The sequence below is a fragment of the Myodes glareolus genome, chromosome 14 (genome assembly GCF_982192425.1).
Source record: "Myodes glareolus chromosome 14, mMyoGla1.1, whole genome shotgun sequence".
NCBI classification, from domain to species: domain Eukaryota; kingdom Metazoa; phylum Chordata; class Mammalia; order Rodentia; family Cricetidae; genus Myodes; species Myodes glareolus.
This window is the reverse complement of record NC_142039.1, coordinates 38137300-38156429: the sequence shown is the minus strand read 5'-3', so window position 1 is coordinate 38156429 and position 19130 is coordinate 38137300. Positions and strand designations below refer to the sequence as shown.

At 44.6% G+C, this 19130-nt stretch overlaps 2 protein-coding genes across 4 annotated transcripts in view; both read right to left on the bottom strand.

Moving 5' to 3' along the window:
• Elmo1 (engulfment and cell motility 1) overlaps positions 1-19130 on the bottom strand; it is a 516507-nt gene that overhangs the window by 425596 nt on the left and 71781 nt on the right. The window lies entirely within an intron of this gene.
• LOC125417325 (large ribosomal subunit protein eL8) lies at positions 11979-12842 on the bottom strand. Its single transcript, XM_048460835.3, has one exon. It carries the CDS (start codon positions 12836-12838, stop codon positions 12038-12040), a length of 801 nt encoding a protein of 266 aa, XP_048316792.3. The 5' UTR covers positions 12839-12842; the 3' UTR covers positions 11979-12037.

Below are 19130 nucleotides of genomic sequence, written 5' to 3'. Positions count from 1 at the left end.
GTTTAAATAACCCACAGACTTACATGCTGTGGCAGCTGTGGCACTATTCGGGAGATGGTAACAAGAGGTGGAGTCTAGAAAGAGGAATTAGGTGGCCTGAGGCATGACTTGGAAGTTGCACTATGAAGGTTAACTTAGTCTCCTCCCACTTGCTTCTTCCCGCCCTTTTTCTCGTCTCCACTCCGGCCTTCACGATGTGAGCAAGTTTGTTCCACCTTGATGCCCTGCCCCAGAACAGCATAGAGACAGCAGAGCAACCAACTGAAGCCTGAAACCTCTGAAACTATGACTCAACTAAAGGAAGGAAAATCTTGCCTCATAAAGTGTTCAGTTCATGCACTTCAAAGTCTGACTAGCAACATCCCTTCGGTACAACACGGCACTGACTCGGTGACGCATTGACGCCCTGACGTAGTGGGACAGAGGCTGTCACCCAGCCTAAGTCAGAGCGGTGAGTCCCAGTCTTGGTGAACCCTGCCTTTGTTTCTCCTCTGAAACAGATTTCACAAAAGAAATTCTGTAGCAAGAATCCACGAGACAGCGAAATGAATTCCCACAACCTTCCTTTTGATAAATCGTGTGGATAAACAGGTACTGCCATGGAAGTCCATGGGGACAAGAGGAAAATATGTGTCCCCTACACTGGAAGATTCCAACGGACCACATACAGTGCAGGCTGTTTCTATGGATTGATTCCATCTCTATCTGGGATCTGAGGTCATTCTCAGAACCCAGAAGGTCAAAAATGAAGGTCTAGAGAGCCCCGAAGACCGGGGAACACTGTGGAATATGTAAACACTCAGGAGAAAGTGAGGAAAGGGAGAGACTGAATCAATGTGCAAGGCCAGCCTTTCATTTTATGTAAATGCTGTTGACAGACACCATGGGCAGTAATCTTGGTAATAACTGGAGCTATTTACCTGCCATGAAAGAAAATGTGCTATTAGCTAGTGTTGCCCTGCAATATGAGGGGAACTTGAACAGAAAATCTCTTTTCCAGCATCCTGACTTGCTACCATGAGTGGAACAGGGCAGGTGTCAGAAGAAACAGTGGACACAATCTGAAAGGAGTTAAAGGCTGAGCACCTTCTACTTATTCATTGTCACAGCTCCACGTGACGGAAGTTGATATTTGCTGTGAACAATGAAAACACTAAGTCTTGGGGAGTTTAAATTCTTTCTTCCAAATGTTTCCACGTTCTGAGGAGGAGAAGCCCCCTCAGTGGCAGCTGTAATGGACTGTGACCCCTCCACTCTGGCTCCTCTGATGAAGTCCTAACCCCTACAACCTCAGGATGGGACTGAGTGGAGACGGGGCTTTTGAAGAGGTGATGTAAACATGATTCTGAGGTGTGTTTTCACCCAGTATGGCTGGCGTCCTGACAAGAAAGAGGACTGGCTGGCTGAGGCAGGCACACCAGAAAAGCACGTGAGACTGTAAGCCAACCTGAGAGGTCCCAGGAGTCAACTCCAATGATACCGGGCTCTAAGACTCTGTTCTCAATAACTGTAGAAAAACAATTCTTGTCAAAGCTGGGAAACTGGTAATTATAACACCAAAAGTGGGGAGCACTGTTACGGCTCCCACATAGGAGCTGAAACAGCTCTGCATTCAAAAGCCACTATGGGGGCTTAGCAGTAACACCCTGAGAAAGTGCTTACAACAAAGAGGACCCAACAGTCCCCTTTACAATAATCTCTCCTGAGTTTATTAGGAAAACACTTGCATAGCCTAAAGAAAATGAACAAAGCAATCTGTAGAAGGGGAGATGCATAATTAATACATACACAATGAGGCAAAGAGGGATGAGAAATAAAATCACAAAGCATGCCTACCAACCATATTTATTTAAAAAGTTCATTGACTGAAAGACTATTTAAAACATAAAAAATAGTATTCATACACTTATTTATATATAGGAAAGGTCTCATGTAGTCCAGGCTGGCTTCAAATTCACTAGGTAGCCAAGAATGACCTTGAACTGCTGATCTTCTCACTTATAAGCATGTACCTCTGTGCCACTTGGTGTAGGGCTGGGGGTGAAACTCAGAGCTTCACGGTACTAAGCAAGCACCCTGCCCAGTGAGCTCCACCTTTTAGATTATTCATATACAATCAAGGGGGAAAATTCATAAGCAAAGCTCTGTTAAAAGAAATACAAGTTTTAGGCCAGGCAAGTGGTTATGGTGCACATCTTTGATATCAGCATTCAGAAAGCAGAGGCAGGCAGATTTCTGTGAGTTCAAGGCCAGGCTGATCTACAGAGTGATTTCCAGGAAATCCAGGGCTACACAGTGAAACCCTGTCACCAAAACAAAAAAAGAAGAAGAAGAAAAGAAATTTAAAGGAAGGAAGGAAGGAAGGAAGGAAGGAAGGAAGGAAGGAAGGAAGGAAGGAAGGAAGGAAGGAAGGAAGGAAGGATTAAAGATTAAAGTCCACACAATTTGTACTGACACATTTAGTCAAGAAAATTTCCAGCCTCACAAATCAGCTGCTGCAAGGTTTCTTAACTACAGCATCACACAACAGGCATTTGGGACCACATGATCCTTGACAAAGGTGTGTGTGTATCAGTTCACTGTATGCTGCTCACAGTGCCCCTCACCTCTGCCCACCAGAGGCCAACAGTACACTCGGTCATGAAATAACAAAATGTCTTCAGTTAGTGCCAACTGTCCCTTGGCAGGGGATGCGGAGGCGCCGATTAAGAACTAGGGCACTAAAGGAGGTTGATTCTAATCTCACTTTTGAACTTTTGAGAACACTCATTCTACAGACTAGCTTCACAAGGGGACATTGATAGTCTGGAGTGTATAAAAGGGAGATGAGACGCAACGCAAAAACTTGCGGAAGAAATACACGTGTTTGTTTTATAAGCCGCTGAAAACCAATGGGAAAATGAATTCAATGTGAAAACACGAACACCTACAAAACATGCCAGGACAGTGATGAAACCCAAACACTTTCTGTCACAAACAGCTGCCCAGATGCTACTCTACTGCTCCTTTGGGGTAGGAGGCCCCACCCCAATAGCTACTGCCTGACCAATGATATCTGGGCCATGTCTCGGGCACCAGTGGTGGCACCAAGAACAAACTGGACCCAAGGAAGTCTGCTTCTGGTGACTGCCCATAAGCTGTGGGAGGAAAGGGTTCTTCTTCTTCTTCCTGCCAAGGACAGGAAAGCTAAAGCTGTCTGCAGACCTGTCCTTCATGTGGGGCAAGAGTCTCTGCAGAGGCAAGAAAGGCAGAAGTCAATGGAGGGAGGAATGGCAGAAAGGGTGTGAGGACCAGGTCTTGCCAACCATAATACCCTTCCTAGATGTGATGGAGGAGGATCATCGGTCTATGTGTTACTCTCATTGGTTAATTAATAAAGAAAACTGCTTGGCCTGATAGGTCAGAATATAGGTAGGCAGGGAAGACAGAACAGAAAGCAGGGAGGAAGAAGGCAGTGAGGCAGACGCTATAGCTCTCCTCTCCAAGATGGACGCAGGTTAAGATCCTTCCTGGTAAGTCACCACCTCGTGGTGCTACACACATTAATAGAAATGGGTTAATCAAGATGTGAGAATTAGCCAATAAGAGGCTGGAACTAATGGGCCAAGCAGTGTTTAAAAGAATACAATTTGTGTGTTGTTATTTCGGGTGTAAAGCTAGCCGTGCGCGAGCCGGTTGGGATTGTAGCCCGCCACTCCTTATTACAACATAGATGGAGGAAGCAAAGTCCCTGGTTTGCTGTGAGTTTGAGCAATGGTTCTACTACCTGTAGTGGAAGCACTTCTGATCCGTGAATCCCGCCCCCCCCCCCCCCCGTTTGTTTACTGCCCTAAGTTATTATCACTTCATTAGAGGACTATCATAAAACACAGTGCAGTTACACAACTAAAGCTTGCCACCCAGTGATAATTGACTTTGGTTCTCCAACTGCAGAGTTCCTACATCACCTAGCCCTCAGGGTTTAGGAGCTATTTTTCCACCCTGGGACCACTAACTGAAGTCACGCATGGATTTCTGGAATTAGTCTCACTCCAGCGTCTCTCACACAACATGACTCCTCTGAGATATTAACGAGTGCAATGCCAGAAAAAGAAAGAATTTTTTAAAAAAAAAAAAAAAAGTCAAGTCTCTTGGAAAACACGGAACCGAATAGCAGCTACTAAAAACTGCTGTATGCACTGGACACTTTTCCTAGCACCGTTCTGAAATAAGCACCGTTGCCGACAACACAGCATGTCCTGTGTCTCACATTCACAGATGCAGGCCAGCCAGTCAGAACACACCTACACGGACTACACCTGCCTGAGTCCACAGCCCATGATGCTGTTACCATAGCCATGATGCAGTTACCATAGGGGACGACGGGGGGAGCTGCTGCGGGACTTCTCAGGACTGTAAAATAACATATGTGTCCCATGCAATTTCCATAGCCAACCTACAATATTTGCAAGAGTGTCTGTCCAGATTTTTTTTTTCCACAGACCATCGTCTTTCGGCACTGGCTTCTCATGGGATATTAGGAAATAATGAATCAAGGCTGCTTGCCTCCCTTGTTTCTGAAGAAAGGAGAACTGCTGGATAGATTTGGGCAGAAATTAACGGAACAGAGCAAGGGAAACTTTTTCCTGCGTCCATACTGAATTACCATCACCTGGTGGAGGGACCGTCTCCAGGAAAACCTCCCAAATCTTCCATGCAATTGATTCCAATACACATAATACAGTCAGAATTCTGTTGACTTCTTGGGTACAAACTAGGAGATAAAATGACAAAAGGAACTACACTTCTACTTGTGGTTTTCTTGAAGCTGAATATCTCATTTTTTGCTTTCATTGTGTGAAGGTGTCTCCAGACTTAGAGAGAAACCTTGCACAGCCTGCTTTCAAGCAGCCCCCTGTTCCCCACCTCTATGCCCCACAGGAGGTTGTCCCTCAAGATCAGTCCGTTCCCAATGCCTTCCCCGGCAGAGGAGTTCAAGCAGGCAAATCCCTCTTACAGCCGGGTGGGGTCGTTCTCCCTTCTCCCGGTGTGGCAAAGGTTTGCTGTCTGTCTCCTCACCAGAAACCTGCTGTATCCTGAGCTGGCCTACTGTCTCTTCCTTTCTGCCCTACATCTGCTTCAGAAAAGCCTACCCAGAGTCCACACCAGCGGTACACAGCAGCTTCCACAGAAATTAGACTTCAGAGACTCGAGATCTAGAGACTGCCAGAAGACGTGTTCTTGGGGGATGAGAAGGACTCACAACACCAGAGCGCTTCTCTGTCCTTGCTCTGTTAATTAGTTTCTGCCAGTTGCCCAAGGGTAAGAATCCTGTCTTATTCACCTCTGCCGTTCCAGGCTGCCCCAGATGGCGTGGCTTAGAACCACTCAAAGTTTTCCAGACAAACAAATCAACGAATGAATGAATCACTGACTCCTTAAACACAAATTCAGAGGCTGTTAAAAATGTGGCGGAATACTCAAGCCAATGATTTATTTTTAAAATCCAGGGTTTCTTGCATAGAAACCCTCCAGCATTTTTTTCCAGACAGCAGCTATTCCGTTGTCTTCTTAGACAGAAACAGAAAGGGAGCCAGCAACTCCGAGGTAAGAGGGGCCTATTCCAGATTCTTTTCCTCCTGAAGAAATTCAATAGTAAACAGGATAAGACTGACCGGGGCTGCTGGACCTCTTTCCCTCGCTCTGGGTTCCCCAGCTTTGGGAATCAGCATTTCCACTGGAAAGGTCATTATTTTGCAAACTACTGCACACACTTCCTCCCTTGTTCTGTTTTTTTTTTTTTCTGGTGGGGGGGGATATTTACTTTTCAAATTCCCTTTTCCTCTGCTGTAATACCAGTGCTGCTCCCCTCCTCCCCACAAGGCCTGTCTCTCAGTGACAGGCACACATTTCCCACTGCAAGGGGCAGAGCCCAGGCCCCATTCCCTATCTCAGAAGACAGACTGACAGCCACAGGAAACTCTGCAATCTTTCCACCAGCTCTCAGCCAAATACTCAAAGTTTCCAAATCTGCTGATCAAGAAAACAATATGTGAGACTCCTCTCTCCACCTCACTCGGGGACACAGAACTCCACATCCAGCCCTGAAAATTTGCTTGCATCAGGCTGATGGGACGTGCTGGGCAGAACAGAGTGCTGGCCTCCATCTGAGCCCCCGCACCAAAAAATAGCGATCCCCAGTAGCCAAGACAACCTGATGACACATGAGCACGCCTCTGCACCGGTCTCCTCCTCTTCCTCCTTCCCTTGGGTCCTTTGAGGTTTATTCTCCACACAGGTACAGGTTTGTCCCGGAAAACTCTAGGGCTCTAAACAAGTTACATAATGTCTGACTCTCTTCTCTCACCTGCAAACTGGACCAACAATGGCAGCGCTGGTCAGAGAAACACACCCCAAGTCTTGTTACACTGCACCCTGAGGACTTAGGTAGACGTAGGTCTGAAGGTCATGGGTGAGCCTCTGTCCCTGTTCTTCTTTCTCTGTACCCTTTGACCCCTGAAGCAGGCCACAGAAACGAGGCATCCTCTTCCCTCAGAAAGTCATAGACACTAGAACTTTTCTCCATCAAACCACAAAGGCAGTCTTGGAAAGTCACGCTTCCCTTCTCCCTTCTTCCTGGGGATGCTTATCTTTGTTTGCTTCTTGTAACTGGAATCATACCCTGACCGAAAGGGACTTGGGGAGGAAAGTGTCTTTATTTCACACTTCAAAGTGACAGTTCCTTGTCAGGGAAGCAGGGGCTGAAGCAGACACTCTGGAGAAGGACAGTTCACTGGCTTCTCCTGGCTGGCTCTCCAGGACATGTTCAGCTTGCCTTCTTGTACAATTCACCTGCAGTCTCCCCCATTTATCAACAAAATGCCAGCAGTCACGCCCATGGACCAATCTGATGGAGGCAATTCCTCAAATGAAGTTTTCCTTTTCTTAGTCTGTGACAAGTTGACAACAACCAGGCAAGAAAACCATGATTCCTGAAGGGACCCCCCCCTTAGCCCCAAGAGGATTGAGTGCTACAAGGGAAGCTAAAGAGAATCTGGAGAGTTCTGCTGGGTCCAGTCCATGGCCAGCAAGACAAACTGTCTTCCTCGATCGCATTTCACAAGCTGTCCGCCATCCATCAAGCTGCAGAACAAGTTTTCCTTCCTTCTATGGGTCCGAATTTCTGAAAACTCCAGCGACACACATAACTTTGATGAACAGAGATCATGTTTTTCTCTCCTTGTTACTTGTTCGTTTTTATAACTTACCAGCTATGGCTCATCAGAGGGTGAGAGAAGGCATCTCTCACATGAGACAGCTACGAAGATGAAATATTTATAAAGCAATTAGAGGAACACCTGCCCTGGTGTTCTTGTTTACCAGCCAGAGGGCACTGGATGACTGAAACCTGAAGAACACACTAGTAGTGTCGCCTTATGGTACACAGAGTCGCCACTGCCCAGGAACTCATACATGCTAAAAACAAAACACTCGGACATGACAGTGGCACAACACAGGAGAGAAAGTGATGACGTCACCTGAAATCCGGAGAGAGTTGTTTGATTTGGAGAGAATTATTTTCTGAGTTTTAAGAGAAACGATGTTCTGGGAGGAGAGCTATGCCAGGGGTAAATTGGAGGGTGGGTAGCACCAGTAAGATCCTGGGAGGACCAGCCTTCCTTGCAGAGAATTGCATGATAGAACAGGAGAACGCCATTCTCTCTCCTACTTCAGAACCAAGTACCTTAGGAAGACTCTGTGAGAGAGGTGACCTGGGCTCAACCCGTTCTAGATCCTTCCTCCCCAAGAAATATCTAGAGTCTGACATAACTGCATACCTGGAGAAGCAGCAGTACACAAAGGGGCCTCCCCACGACTACTGCACAACTTCCTCAATTGTGTCCTCCCAGCTTCCTAAGGTGCCATCTGCTTTCTCGTGTCTGAGGGACAGACATCCCAACAAGGAGACAGAGGGTAAGCATGGTGCACTTGTGCCTCCTTAGCTTCCTGCTGCCCAGAAGCTGCGGGATCAGTGGAGACTAAGAGGATTGTGATTACTCAGTTCTGTACAGAAGCTATTGATAATTCTTTCAGGAAAGTTCAGACAGAAAACACAAGATTCCCTGGTGTTCAGGGCCTGTGAGTTCTCCATTCATGGTTTGACCAACTGTACACTGAAAATACTTCTTAATTAGTTTTTTTAATTAGAACACGGGGCTCCTCTGGAGAACCAGTGGGAAAGTCCAAGTACTTAGTACAAGGCACCCCTTGTACTCTCCTCTTCTTGTGGACCCCTTTGCTCTGCTACAGATCACATCCAACGGCATGGCCATTTCCTCCTCAGTCGTGGGAAAAGTCACAGCCAACCTGCCGTCCTCTTTCTCCCCCCTCCTTACTCTTCTTTCTCCTCCACCTGTTCCTACTGTTTTAAACAACAAAAGTATTATTTTCTGACAACTCAGAGAACTAAAGGTAGAAGACGAAACTGGTTGGTTTCTTCTGAGACTCTCTTCTTGACTCATAGACACTCCCATTGTCCTCTATCTTCATAAGATAGTTTTGAGTTGATCTGTCCAACAGTTTCACACATGTACCCAGTGCATTCAGTTGCTCTCGTACACACCCACACACAAACCTCTCTTGGCTCCTTTCACACCGCCATCCCTTCTTTCTCCCAAGTGATCCCTTTCCCACAGTCACATTGTTCCCTTTTGCTTTGTATTGTGTGACCCACTGATTTTAACTAGGACCATCTGTGTGCGTTCAGTGACGTCTGATGGGCTCACTGTTGGGCATACAACTGAAGACAATAACTGTCCCTCCCTAGGAACCTATCATCAGCCAATAATTCAGCAGGGAGGGGTAGAGTCCCAGTGGTCTCCTCCTAGATCCAGGGATGGCTGGCAGGCTCTGTCTTATAAGTGGACCCAGTACACGGCCTGCCTGTCAACTAATCTGAGTTTCACTGCTGTCTAGAAAGCGGATCGCTTCACTTTATTTTTGCTCGAATGCAAAAATGGAGAAAACCACAGCACCTATGTCACAGGCTCTTCAGCACGAACACTGGTGACAGCTAAGACGGTGGTGACGGGAGCCACACTATAGAACTTACTGCTACCATTGCACACATATTTACACACTCTGTCCACACCGCACGACAGCCAGAGGACACAAGTGCTGTCATCAACCCCACTCTAAGAATGAGAAATGGATTCCTTGAGAATGCCAGTTAGCAAGGGTGCTGATTTAAAGTTCATGCTTCTCTAACCTAGAGCAGCACTGGCCTTAAGCAAGAACCACCACCACCCTTAGCCCGAACTATGGCACAGCAAAATCAAAACTCAATGTGCCTCTCAAAAAAGGACAGGTCAAGCACATTTTCATGACAGAGCAGTCCTCATTCTGATACAATAGCCCCTGCAACCTCAGGAGCACGCCTTCCCTTTGTCTTTGATGTGTTAAACAGAAAGTCAGTTCTGGCATGGGATTCTGATACTTAACACAGACTCAATTCTGATTGCTGTGATAGAATTTGCAACTTAATACCACCTCCGAGAGCCAGTTCTACAGAACAGACACCCCAAAACACCCCACAGCCTGGGTCAGTTTCAACTGAGCTAAAACAGGGAACTATTGAGGACCCCTATCTTTGTACTTCTTCACTTAACGAGCAGCAGAACTTTTGTCTCAGTTGACTCTACTTCCTCCCCTAGAGAAAGAACAGGAAGATTCTTTTATAAGCAGGTAACATGATTTTATTTCCACTAATAAGAAATAATCTTAATTGACATCTAGCTCTTCAGAGCACAACCCCAGAAAAAAAAGTACTTAAAACCGAAATAATCACTTTTTGGAAGCAGGTTTCAGCATTTAATGAGCTTATTACGGAAAAGAACCTAAATAGCAAATCAATTCACTGGGGTATAAGAGAGTTCACTGGGAAGCTACACAGCTTAAAGTGGAAGTTTATAAAAAAAACTGACTGAAATTAAAGGGGAAAAAATAAAAGACATGGTTGACATTTCAAACATCTACTTAAACATTTTCCAAGCAAAAATTAATTCAGCCATATATACAGAGTACAAAACTCTCTGGGCACAGAAGTCACACAAATGACATTTATGGGGGGGACAACAAAAACCATCTACCTGTGGGTATTTATGAGTCCCATTAGAAGGAGGTAAGTTCATCCAAAACTAAGCTCAATCAACTAGGAAGACCTGTGATTTAAAGAGAGTGAAGAAGAATTGCGTGCTGCATTTGTTTGTATAAGTTTCACACTGGCTTTACTGCCATCTACAAACTTGATGACTGCAAATTCTTTACTAGGAAAATTTGATTAGCAAACGTAGCATTAAAGGATAGGAAATCTGTACAAAACTGTATGGAAAAACTCTAAAATAGGAGTCATGTGGTGGTGGCGCATGCCATTAATTCCAGCACTCTGGAGGCAGAAGCAGGCGGATCTCTGTGAGTTCGAAGCCAGTCTGGTCTACAGAACAAGTTCCAGGACAGGTTCCAAAGCTACAAAGAGAAATCCTGTCTCAAAAAAAACAAAACAAACAAACAAAAAAAGCCAACTCTAAAATGGGATAAGCAAGCATTTTTAAAATAACATTTAGAAAAAGCAAATCAACTGGACTGGTGAGGTGGCTCAGTAGTTAAGAGTACTTGCTGATCTTACAGAGGACCCTCGTTGAATTCCCAGCACCCACATCCCATGGTTTAACACCTATAATTTGAGCTCTAAGGGATCTGATGCCTCTGGCCCCTTCAGTCACTGGCATGTGGATATACCACATATGTAGACACACAAACACACACATAATTAAAAATAATAGAACAAGTGTTTAAAAAGTCAAAAAAGAATCAGTGACATCAGACAATATTCTCAATATTTTCATCTGTAATTTCTATCTATTAAGGTTTACATATTCATTCAGTACACCTATCATACAATGGCAAGAGTTTAGAAATCTCTTTAAAAAGTTGGAATTCTCTTAAAAATTTTACTTTCTAATAATATTAATAAATTTATTCTAAAACCCAGAAATTCCAATTCTAAAGATTTACCTAAACTCAGTGAAACATATGTTTACACAAAGACATGTATATGAATTACCTTACCATCTTTATTCATAAATGTCAATAACTAGACACATCTCAAACGCTCATCAAATAATGAATGCAACAGCAAATTTCAGAATGAAATACACGCAATGGACAATGACTCAGCAGTTTTAAAATAATGGATTATTAATATATATATGTGTGTGTATATATTTGCATATATATATGTATATATATATATACACATACATAAATAAAAGCCAATTATGCTAAATTGGGTATTGACACACCTCACACTGTGGGATCCAGTCCTCTGCCTATTTTTATAATCGAAGTTTTATGGGTACAGAGTCACACCAACTTTGTTATAAAGTTTTGAGCTCAAAAGTGTTAACCCAGTTCCAATATTTTGTCAAGCTGAGTACAACCAACAAGGGAGAAAGAGAGGCCTCAGAAACAAACCACTCTGTGATCTCATCCCATCTTCCTCTTTCTATCTTAACTCCCATCCACCCACCCCCCGGAGGGGCGGGGGGAGTCATGGAAACCAGACTCTGGGTTTCTGTCCTTTCCTTTCCTGGAGTCTGCTTACAAACACTAGAACTGCTCTCCCCCCAGACTATAATTTCATTCATAAAGGTCATTCTCTCCTCCTTTATCTTTGAAAGCTTCTCACCCTTGCAAAGTCCTACTTAGGAAGAAGGAATGCCTCAGAAAAGCTGAAAAGAAAGGAAGCAGCCAACAGACCCTACTGGTTTACCTCACAATCTACTACCAACAGCCCAAAGTCTACAAGAGTTACCCACTCTCCACCAGACCCAACCATAAAGATAGTTCTCTTGGTGATTTTGAGACCAAATTTCAAAGGCTCTTGTATCACAAAAATTTTTAATTAAATAAACTCATTATATTTCCTTTCTTAAGCCATCTTTTTTTTTTTTTGGAAGGTTTGTAATTATATTTATGTACAGAAAACTCAGCAGTACATTTAACCCAGTTTAGTGGCGAGTTCTTTGGCCTTTGCCTTTTCCAGCTTGGCAATCCGAGCCACAGATTTAGGACCCAGGACGTTGCCTCCCCAGTGGCGGCGGATCTCATCATATCTGTCGTTGTAATTGGTCCTAATAGCTTCCACCAGCTTGGCCAGAGCACCCTTACCTTCCGAGTTAACCTGTGTGAAGGCAACAGTGGTGCACGTCTTCCTATGGACTAGCCTTCCCAGCCTGGCCTTTCCCTTGATGATGCAGTAGGGGACCCCCATCTTCCGACACAGGGCAGGCAGAAAGACCACCAGCTCAATGGGGTCTACGTCGTGGGCAATCACCACCAGCTGAGCCTTCTTGTTCTCTACTAAAGTGGTGACTGTATTGACGCCCGCTCGAAGGACAGGTGGACTCTTAGTCGGGATATCTCCTTTGCCAGCAGCTTTCTTCTCAGCACGGGCCAGCAGCCTTTGCTTCTTCTCCTGCTTTGTCTCTGGCCTGTACTTGTGGGCAAGTTTAAGCAACTGGGTAGCTGTTTGCCGGTCCAGGGCCTGGGTGAACTGGTTAATGGCAGGAGGAACTTTGAGCCGCTTATAGAGGATGGCCCTCTGCCACTGTAGCCTAATGTAGCAGGGCCATTTGACGAAGCGTGTGAGATCTCTCTTGGGCTGGATATCCTGCCCAATGCCAAAGTTCTTAGGCCTCTTCTCAAACAAAGGATTCACCACCTTCTTAGCCTCCTGCTTCTTTACGACGGCGGGGGCCGGGGCCACCTTTTTCCCCTTGGCCTTCTTTCCCTTGGGCATCTTGCCGGGCTGGAGGAGAGAGTCTTAAGCCATCTTGTATTCTGTAATTTTGATTGGCTGAGAGCCTTATAAGTGGTAAAGCAAAGTCACACAACTTCCTGCAACACAGTTCGTATGGCCTAAGATCATCTGCACTACAAACGACATAGTTGACAGTTTCAACAAAGACCATATCGCCTACAGGTCTCAGACGGTTTCTGCCTTGTCTCTATGGGGAACCTTTGCTAAACAGCAGAAGCCAAACATAAAAGACCACAGATTGTATAATTCTGTTTAAAGAAAACCCTAGAAAAGACAAAATTCATAAGTTTTTTTTTTATGTGCATTGGTGTTTTACCTGAATGGATGTCTGTGTGAAGATGTAGGATCACCTGGAGCTGGAGTCACAGACAGTTGTGAGATGCCCTATATATAGGTGCTAGGGAAGAGCGGCCAGTGCTCCCAACTGATGAACCACTTCTCTGCCTCCCCACCTCCGCCACCAAGGGAATTTCAGAGAACAATAAAAAGCTCTGATGATAGTCCTGTAACTATATGTAGTTGTTAGTACTCAATGAAATCTGACTCAATTTACTATTCTTTGATAAAGGCATCTAAAATGAATATGAGATGAATCAAAACATGCAATTTATAAACTGCTACCTGCTGCTAGGTATTCAGGTATCAGGGATCTAACAAGAGCAAAACAGGCTACATTTCTAACCGGATGGAGCTCACATTGTCCCACAGCACATGTGGTAAGCCTGTGAAGTGAAGTAACCATTTGTAAGGATCATTCAGACCCACCAAGACCTCAGCTTCGTTTGACTAATATAGAACTCATTTTTAAGAGTTCACCTTTTTCTTTAAAAAAAAAAAAACTTATTTATTATGTATACAGTGTTCTACCTAAATGTATGTCTGCAGGCCAGAAGAGGCCAGAAGAGGGCACCATATCTCATTAAAGATGGTTGTGAGCCACCATGAGGTTGCTGGGAATCGAACTCAGGATCTTTGAAAGAACAGTCAGTGCTCTTAACCTCTGACCCATCTTTCCATATCCAACTTCACCTTTTCTCTAGACTTGCTCTAGGCAATCACGTATAACTCATAAATTTTTTAAACATACAGAAAGTGTTCTAGCCTACCTAGTTGTTCCTTCCCCTCACTTCTTCATTTTCCTTCCTTCCCCGTCCTTAAAAATCCAACTGTTTACTTAACACACTTGCTTAGGTAGCTCAGAACTGTCTCAAATAATATTCCTACTATCAGTTTCTCTTTCAGAGATTCTCACATTAAAAATGGGGTTTGTGGCGAACCTGTCCACCAGCCTTTCTGTTCTTCATTTTTCTAGGCACACCAGGAGATTATACTTCCAGCCTCTGATAGGCTGGACAGTGTGTAGGTATGACTTACTGAGGTCAACACACATGAGGAGGACCATAGGCTCTGGGAAGTCTAGACATAGCCCCCAGTGTTTCTGCTTCTTTGGCATAGAGAACACAGAAGAGGCTATGTTGAAATGGTGAAAGCCTAGACCATGGAGTTTGAAGGATTGCCATCCTAGGTCACACAGACCCGTGGCACACAACTTTGGGACTGCTGTGGGCAGAGCTGATTCAGCCTTTTGGCACAATCTAGGGACCCCTGGTTCTCGTGTCAGTATGAGGAAGTCCCTTTTCACGCCCATTCCTTCCTTTGCACACGACTCTGACGCAATCCAGTAACACTCCCACTGATTCTCGCCAAAGTCACCACTCACTCTCATGTGGCCTCTTAAAACTGTCCTCCGCTGGATCCTCTGTGGAGCCACAAAAATAGAAACTGCGGAACTGTCAAACAGCACCCTGCTAAAATACACCCATTGCTATGGGTCTTAAATATAAGCAAAGGCCTGCATAATCCAGCTGTGGCCTGCCTGCCTGCCTGCTCCTCTCCACCACCCCTCCCGTTCTAACAGCGCACTGAGGCTAAGCTACTCCACAGAACTCAGTCTCTTCCTTTTCCCTTTTGCTCTCAAATATTAGGAAGTTTATATACAGACAGTAGTAAAAAAGAAAAAAGTTAGCCCTCCTGCTTTTTATCCCCTTTTCTTCCTGTATTCTTTAGTATATATCGGGCGAGAATTAAACTTTGGGAAAGAAATCTGCTCTTGCCTTACTTACATCTGAAAGATAAGAGGGTTTGCCATGAACTTAAATCTCAGAATTCCTGATGCTAAGGAATCTAAACACCTTAAAGTGAAGACAACAATAGAAGACACACCTCCAGGTTCTGAGACTCCCAGAAATAATTAGACATAAATAGGAATTAAAAACATAAATAAATAAAAAGGGCAGTTTCCATGGAAAATTACACTTTAGGAAGGAGTCTGGCAGCAGGAAACAGCCTACCCAACCCTGTCCTGAGAAACGCAGCATCTCCCCAGAAATCCCCGCTCTGAGTTCCCTTCCAACCACAACCCTGGTCTGGCTCAGGGCAGCTGTGACAAAAGATGTGGCCGTCCCGCAGAAGGCCAGGCAGCATCCACAGAAATCCATCTCGTATCTTCCCATCACAGCAAAGCAGAATGCCCAAATCCTCCTCCCTTTAGAACTGAAACAAAAAAGCACTTTCAACTATCCCTTTATTAATACCAGACAAAACATCAGAGATAAGGACCTCTCACGTGGTGGCATGTCTAACATATATTCTGTCAAATATAATATTAAACATAAGACTAAATGGGTTCTTGGTTCACTTAACAAACTAGAATATTGACATACATATTCTGAAATCATTTCTCTCCTGAACAGTTCAATTCAGAGAACCATTTTTCCCCCTCAACTTAAGCATTAATTAATACAACCAGAAAACGAGACTTACTTTCTTCTTTCCTTTAAAAAGAAAGAAAAAATAGAAAAAAAAATAACTTATAGGTTCTATAAGACAAGATTTAACTCTGGTTTAATCTTTTTCGTGGTAATTACCTTTGGTAATTAAGAGAAAACAATCTGAGTCCCACCAAATTTCCTCCTATCATTGCGCTGGCTCAAGCTATCTTAAAATGTGGCAGCTTTGGCTGGAGGAAGAGAGCAGACACACAGAGGGCATTTGTGTTCACACTCTGCTTCCGCGCTGCCTGACAGCTCAGGACATCTGCTTTTCTATCACCTTCGATGGAAAAATAACAGGAGGTGAATCCTGCTGATGGCGGGTCAGATCCAGCCCCTAACAAAGCTCAGGAAGTTTTTATAAACTCTGTGTGTCAAGTCACTTGTAACGTGTTGAAGATCATGTGCAGACAGCGTTCAAACATCTTGTATTTGACAGTAGTGGCCATCCTAATAAGAAAAGGAGGGCCTAGGGTGGAATTTTTAGCTTTTATCAACAAAAGCTCATGGCCGTCACAGGTTTAACTCTGAGAATACGCAGGACAGGGAAGCAATCAAATTGTTCTGTCTGCTCCAAGAGGAGTCAGGGAAGTCACTTCTAATGACAGGCCACATTTTCACTTTATGTCCAAATTCTTAGGAAAAATCAAAGGCTGGGAAACTTAGCCGAGCGGAGCATTTTCCAAAGTGGGCAGGCAATGAAAGGAGTGGGTGATCACCTGTCAGCTGCCTCTCGCTGGGAGATTCCACTCAAGTGTAGCCAAAACCAGAGCAAACGGGGGAGCTGCAGGGCTCCCCAGAATCAGGTGCCCTCCCTCTGATCAATGCTAGTCAACTCCAAAGCAACTGCCCCAAAGAAAGGACCACCAACAAGCTGCTCAGCAGTAGCTCCGGGGGAAGCTCTCCCCAATAGTGAGGGCAGACGGTGGACAGGGGAGAGGCTGACTTCCAACAAAGTGCCAAGAGGGCCAGCCTCTACCACCGCCATCTCAATCATCTTCTCTTCTGAAAAAGAGATTTTTTTTTTGATCTCAGCAATGCCCAAAGTTCAAACCCAGAGGGAAATGTGGCTTCTGAGATAAGGCAGGGGCCTGAAGCGCTAACCAACAGATTAATTAGGACAGGCAGTCTTTTTCTCTCAAGAGTGGTTCTCTCCTCTCAGTGACTTCAGTCATCAGCTCAGCTCACTCATCGTCTCTCTCCAGGTAGGGAGACACAGAGCAGGGTCACCACAAGGCCTGTCTTCCCTCCGGGGTTGTCATGCCGAGATCTCAAGTTCCACAAATACGAAAGCGTGAAATAGTTAATCATCATCGTAAGACCTGCAAATATCACAGCCACTGCATTGATAAGAAAATATCTGGTGGCTGAATCACCGAACTGAGGCCACACTTACCCGGAGGATCCAAAGGTCAAGAAAATGACTCACAAACTGTTTCCAAGTTTCCACAGAAACCACTATCATACTCCAAGGCCCAAAGGATGAGAAACTCAGAGTGCCTTTACCTCTGGCCTTGGCGTTCCTATGTTATTCTTCTGTACTATTCGTCAGGTGTTTCTCTCTTCAGAATTCAATTATGTTGTTTCTCACAAAACAAACACCACCAGTCAACACCATCTTCTATCGCCAGCATTGATGAAGAACACAGTGGGGAAAAAAAAACCCAGAGAGCAGAAACTATGCACAGTGTGACGACTTAAAGTGTCCGCAAGCATGAGAAACAACAGGAATTTCTGTCTACTGGTGAGAAGCAGATGAACACAACAGTTCTGGGAAAATGTTGGCATTGCCGAGTGAAACCAAAGTGTGTATGGTTTTCATGATATCAGGATGGAATTGCCTCCTTTGTGTACATATGGTAGAAACACTAGTTCCTGCGCTCTAGGGGGCAGACAAAGGAGCCATCCACCTCCCAACACCAAGAAACTAATCACAGATGTCTACTCTGGGAGAAATAAAACACTCTCTAGTCACAGAAACTGTGTGCACGCTCAAGAACAAAGATGAACCCTTAACACCCCAACACGGGTGAAATCACAAATAAGATGCTGGTGTTGAGCAAGCCACTGAAAATTTCAGGGAAAAAAAAAAACTGTACTTCTATAACGTTGAGACACATGTTGTTTATATGGATGTAACCTTAAAGATAAACAAAGGAGTCACTAAAATAGTATTCGGAGTAATTTTTATTACAATGAGGACTGGAACAAGATTCGGGCTTCACTCATTGGGGATGATGTTCTATTTACTAGGCTGGGTGCTCTTCCTTATTCTACTTAAATACTCAATGAAAATTTCAGGTTCCGTCATCATTTATAACGAGCTGCAGCTTCTGGTTGTCATTTGCTAGGAAAGTTTACTCTATGTAACGTGTCAAACAAGCATGACAGAGAACGAGACCTCCCCTCTCGAAAATCCCTAAGAGTCCCTTGAACAGACTTCAGTAGGTAGTCATGTGGTGCAGAGGCCTCTGTGATGGGCTAAAGAGTCATTTCTTTCCTACGGGGTAAAGACACAGGTTTCTTAAATTCGGGCACTCGGCAACTGCAGTCCCACGGAGCTCGCTCTCCCAGAGGCCCTCATCACACCACCCTCCACTTTCAGTCCCAGCTGCCCTCAGAGCACCCGCCCCTCTGGGCTTCCAAAGAATCACTGAGTAGCTCCAGGGAGGTGACAGGGCTGGGGAGGAAGTCTCATGAGGGGAAAACCAGAACAGAACTAAAGGACAGGCCCAGAAATGCCTTTTCTTCAAGTCCCTGTTATAAAAACTGATAAAAATAATTGTCAAAGATAAAATCCTACAATGACTTAAAATGCAACAGATACGAGTGGGGAATCACCACCGAATCACTCTCACAGCCAAGAGTGTGTGACGAACAGTGGCTACGTGACTGACGCTTGAAAAAAATAAAAAGGAAATGGCAAGGAGCCAGCTCTCGAGTACTGATTACAGGGAATCTGTTCTTAACCCCACATTCATTTCTTAAATGAAGAAATTAGCCAATAAACATGAACATGAGGGGATGAGGTGTCAGGACTAGGCGGGGCCTAGAATTACAACAACTGACCGGGTAACTGGGTAAGACCTTAGTTTCCCTATCTGTAAAATGGGAACAAAACCTCATCAGGTTGTCCTGATAACTACTAACTCCAGGAATTCCCGAAGAGTCCCTGAGGCACAATAACAGCTCAACAAATGATCTCTTTGATTCTCGGAGATTACAGTGGCAAGCAGGCCTCAAGCGTAATGTTCCACAGATACATTTTTTTGTGTTTACCCTTCACCTACGCATCTAATCTTGAAAGTCATCCCACCTGAGTAATTAGCCCTTAGTATAACTTTGAACTGGGCTAATAAGCTTTTTACTTCTCCTCAGAGCCAAGAGAAACATATGCAAGTTCATTTCAAAGTAATAAAAACGCAAGTATTCAACCAAGG

Coding starts and splice junctions, on each gene's coding strand:
- LOC125417325 (XM_048460835.3), bottom strand. CDS start 12,838: ATGCCCAAGGGAAAGAAGGCCAAGGGGAAAAAGGTGGCCCCGGCCCCC.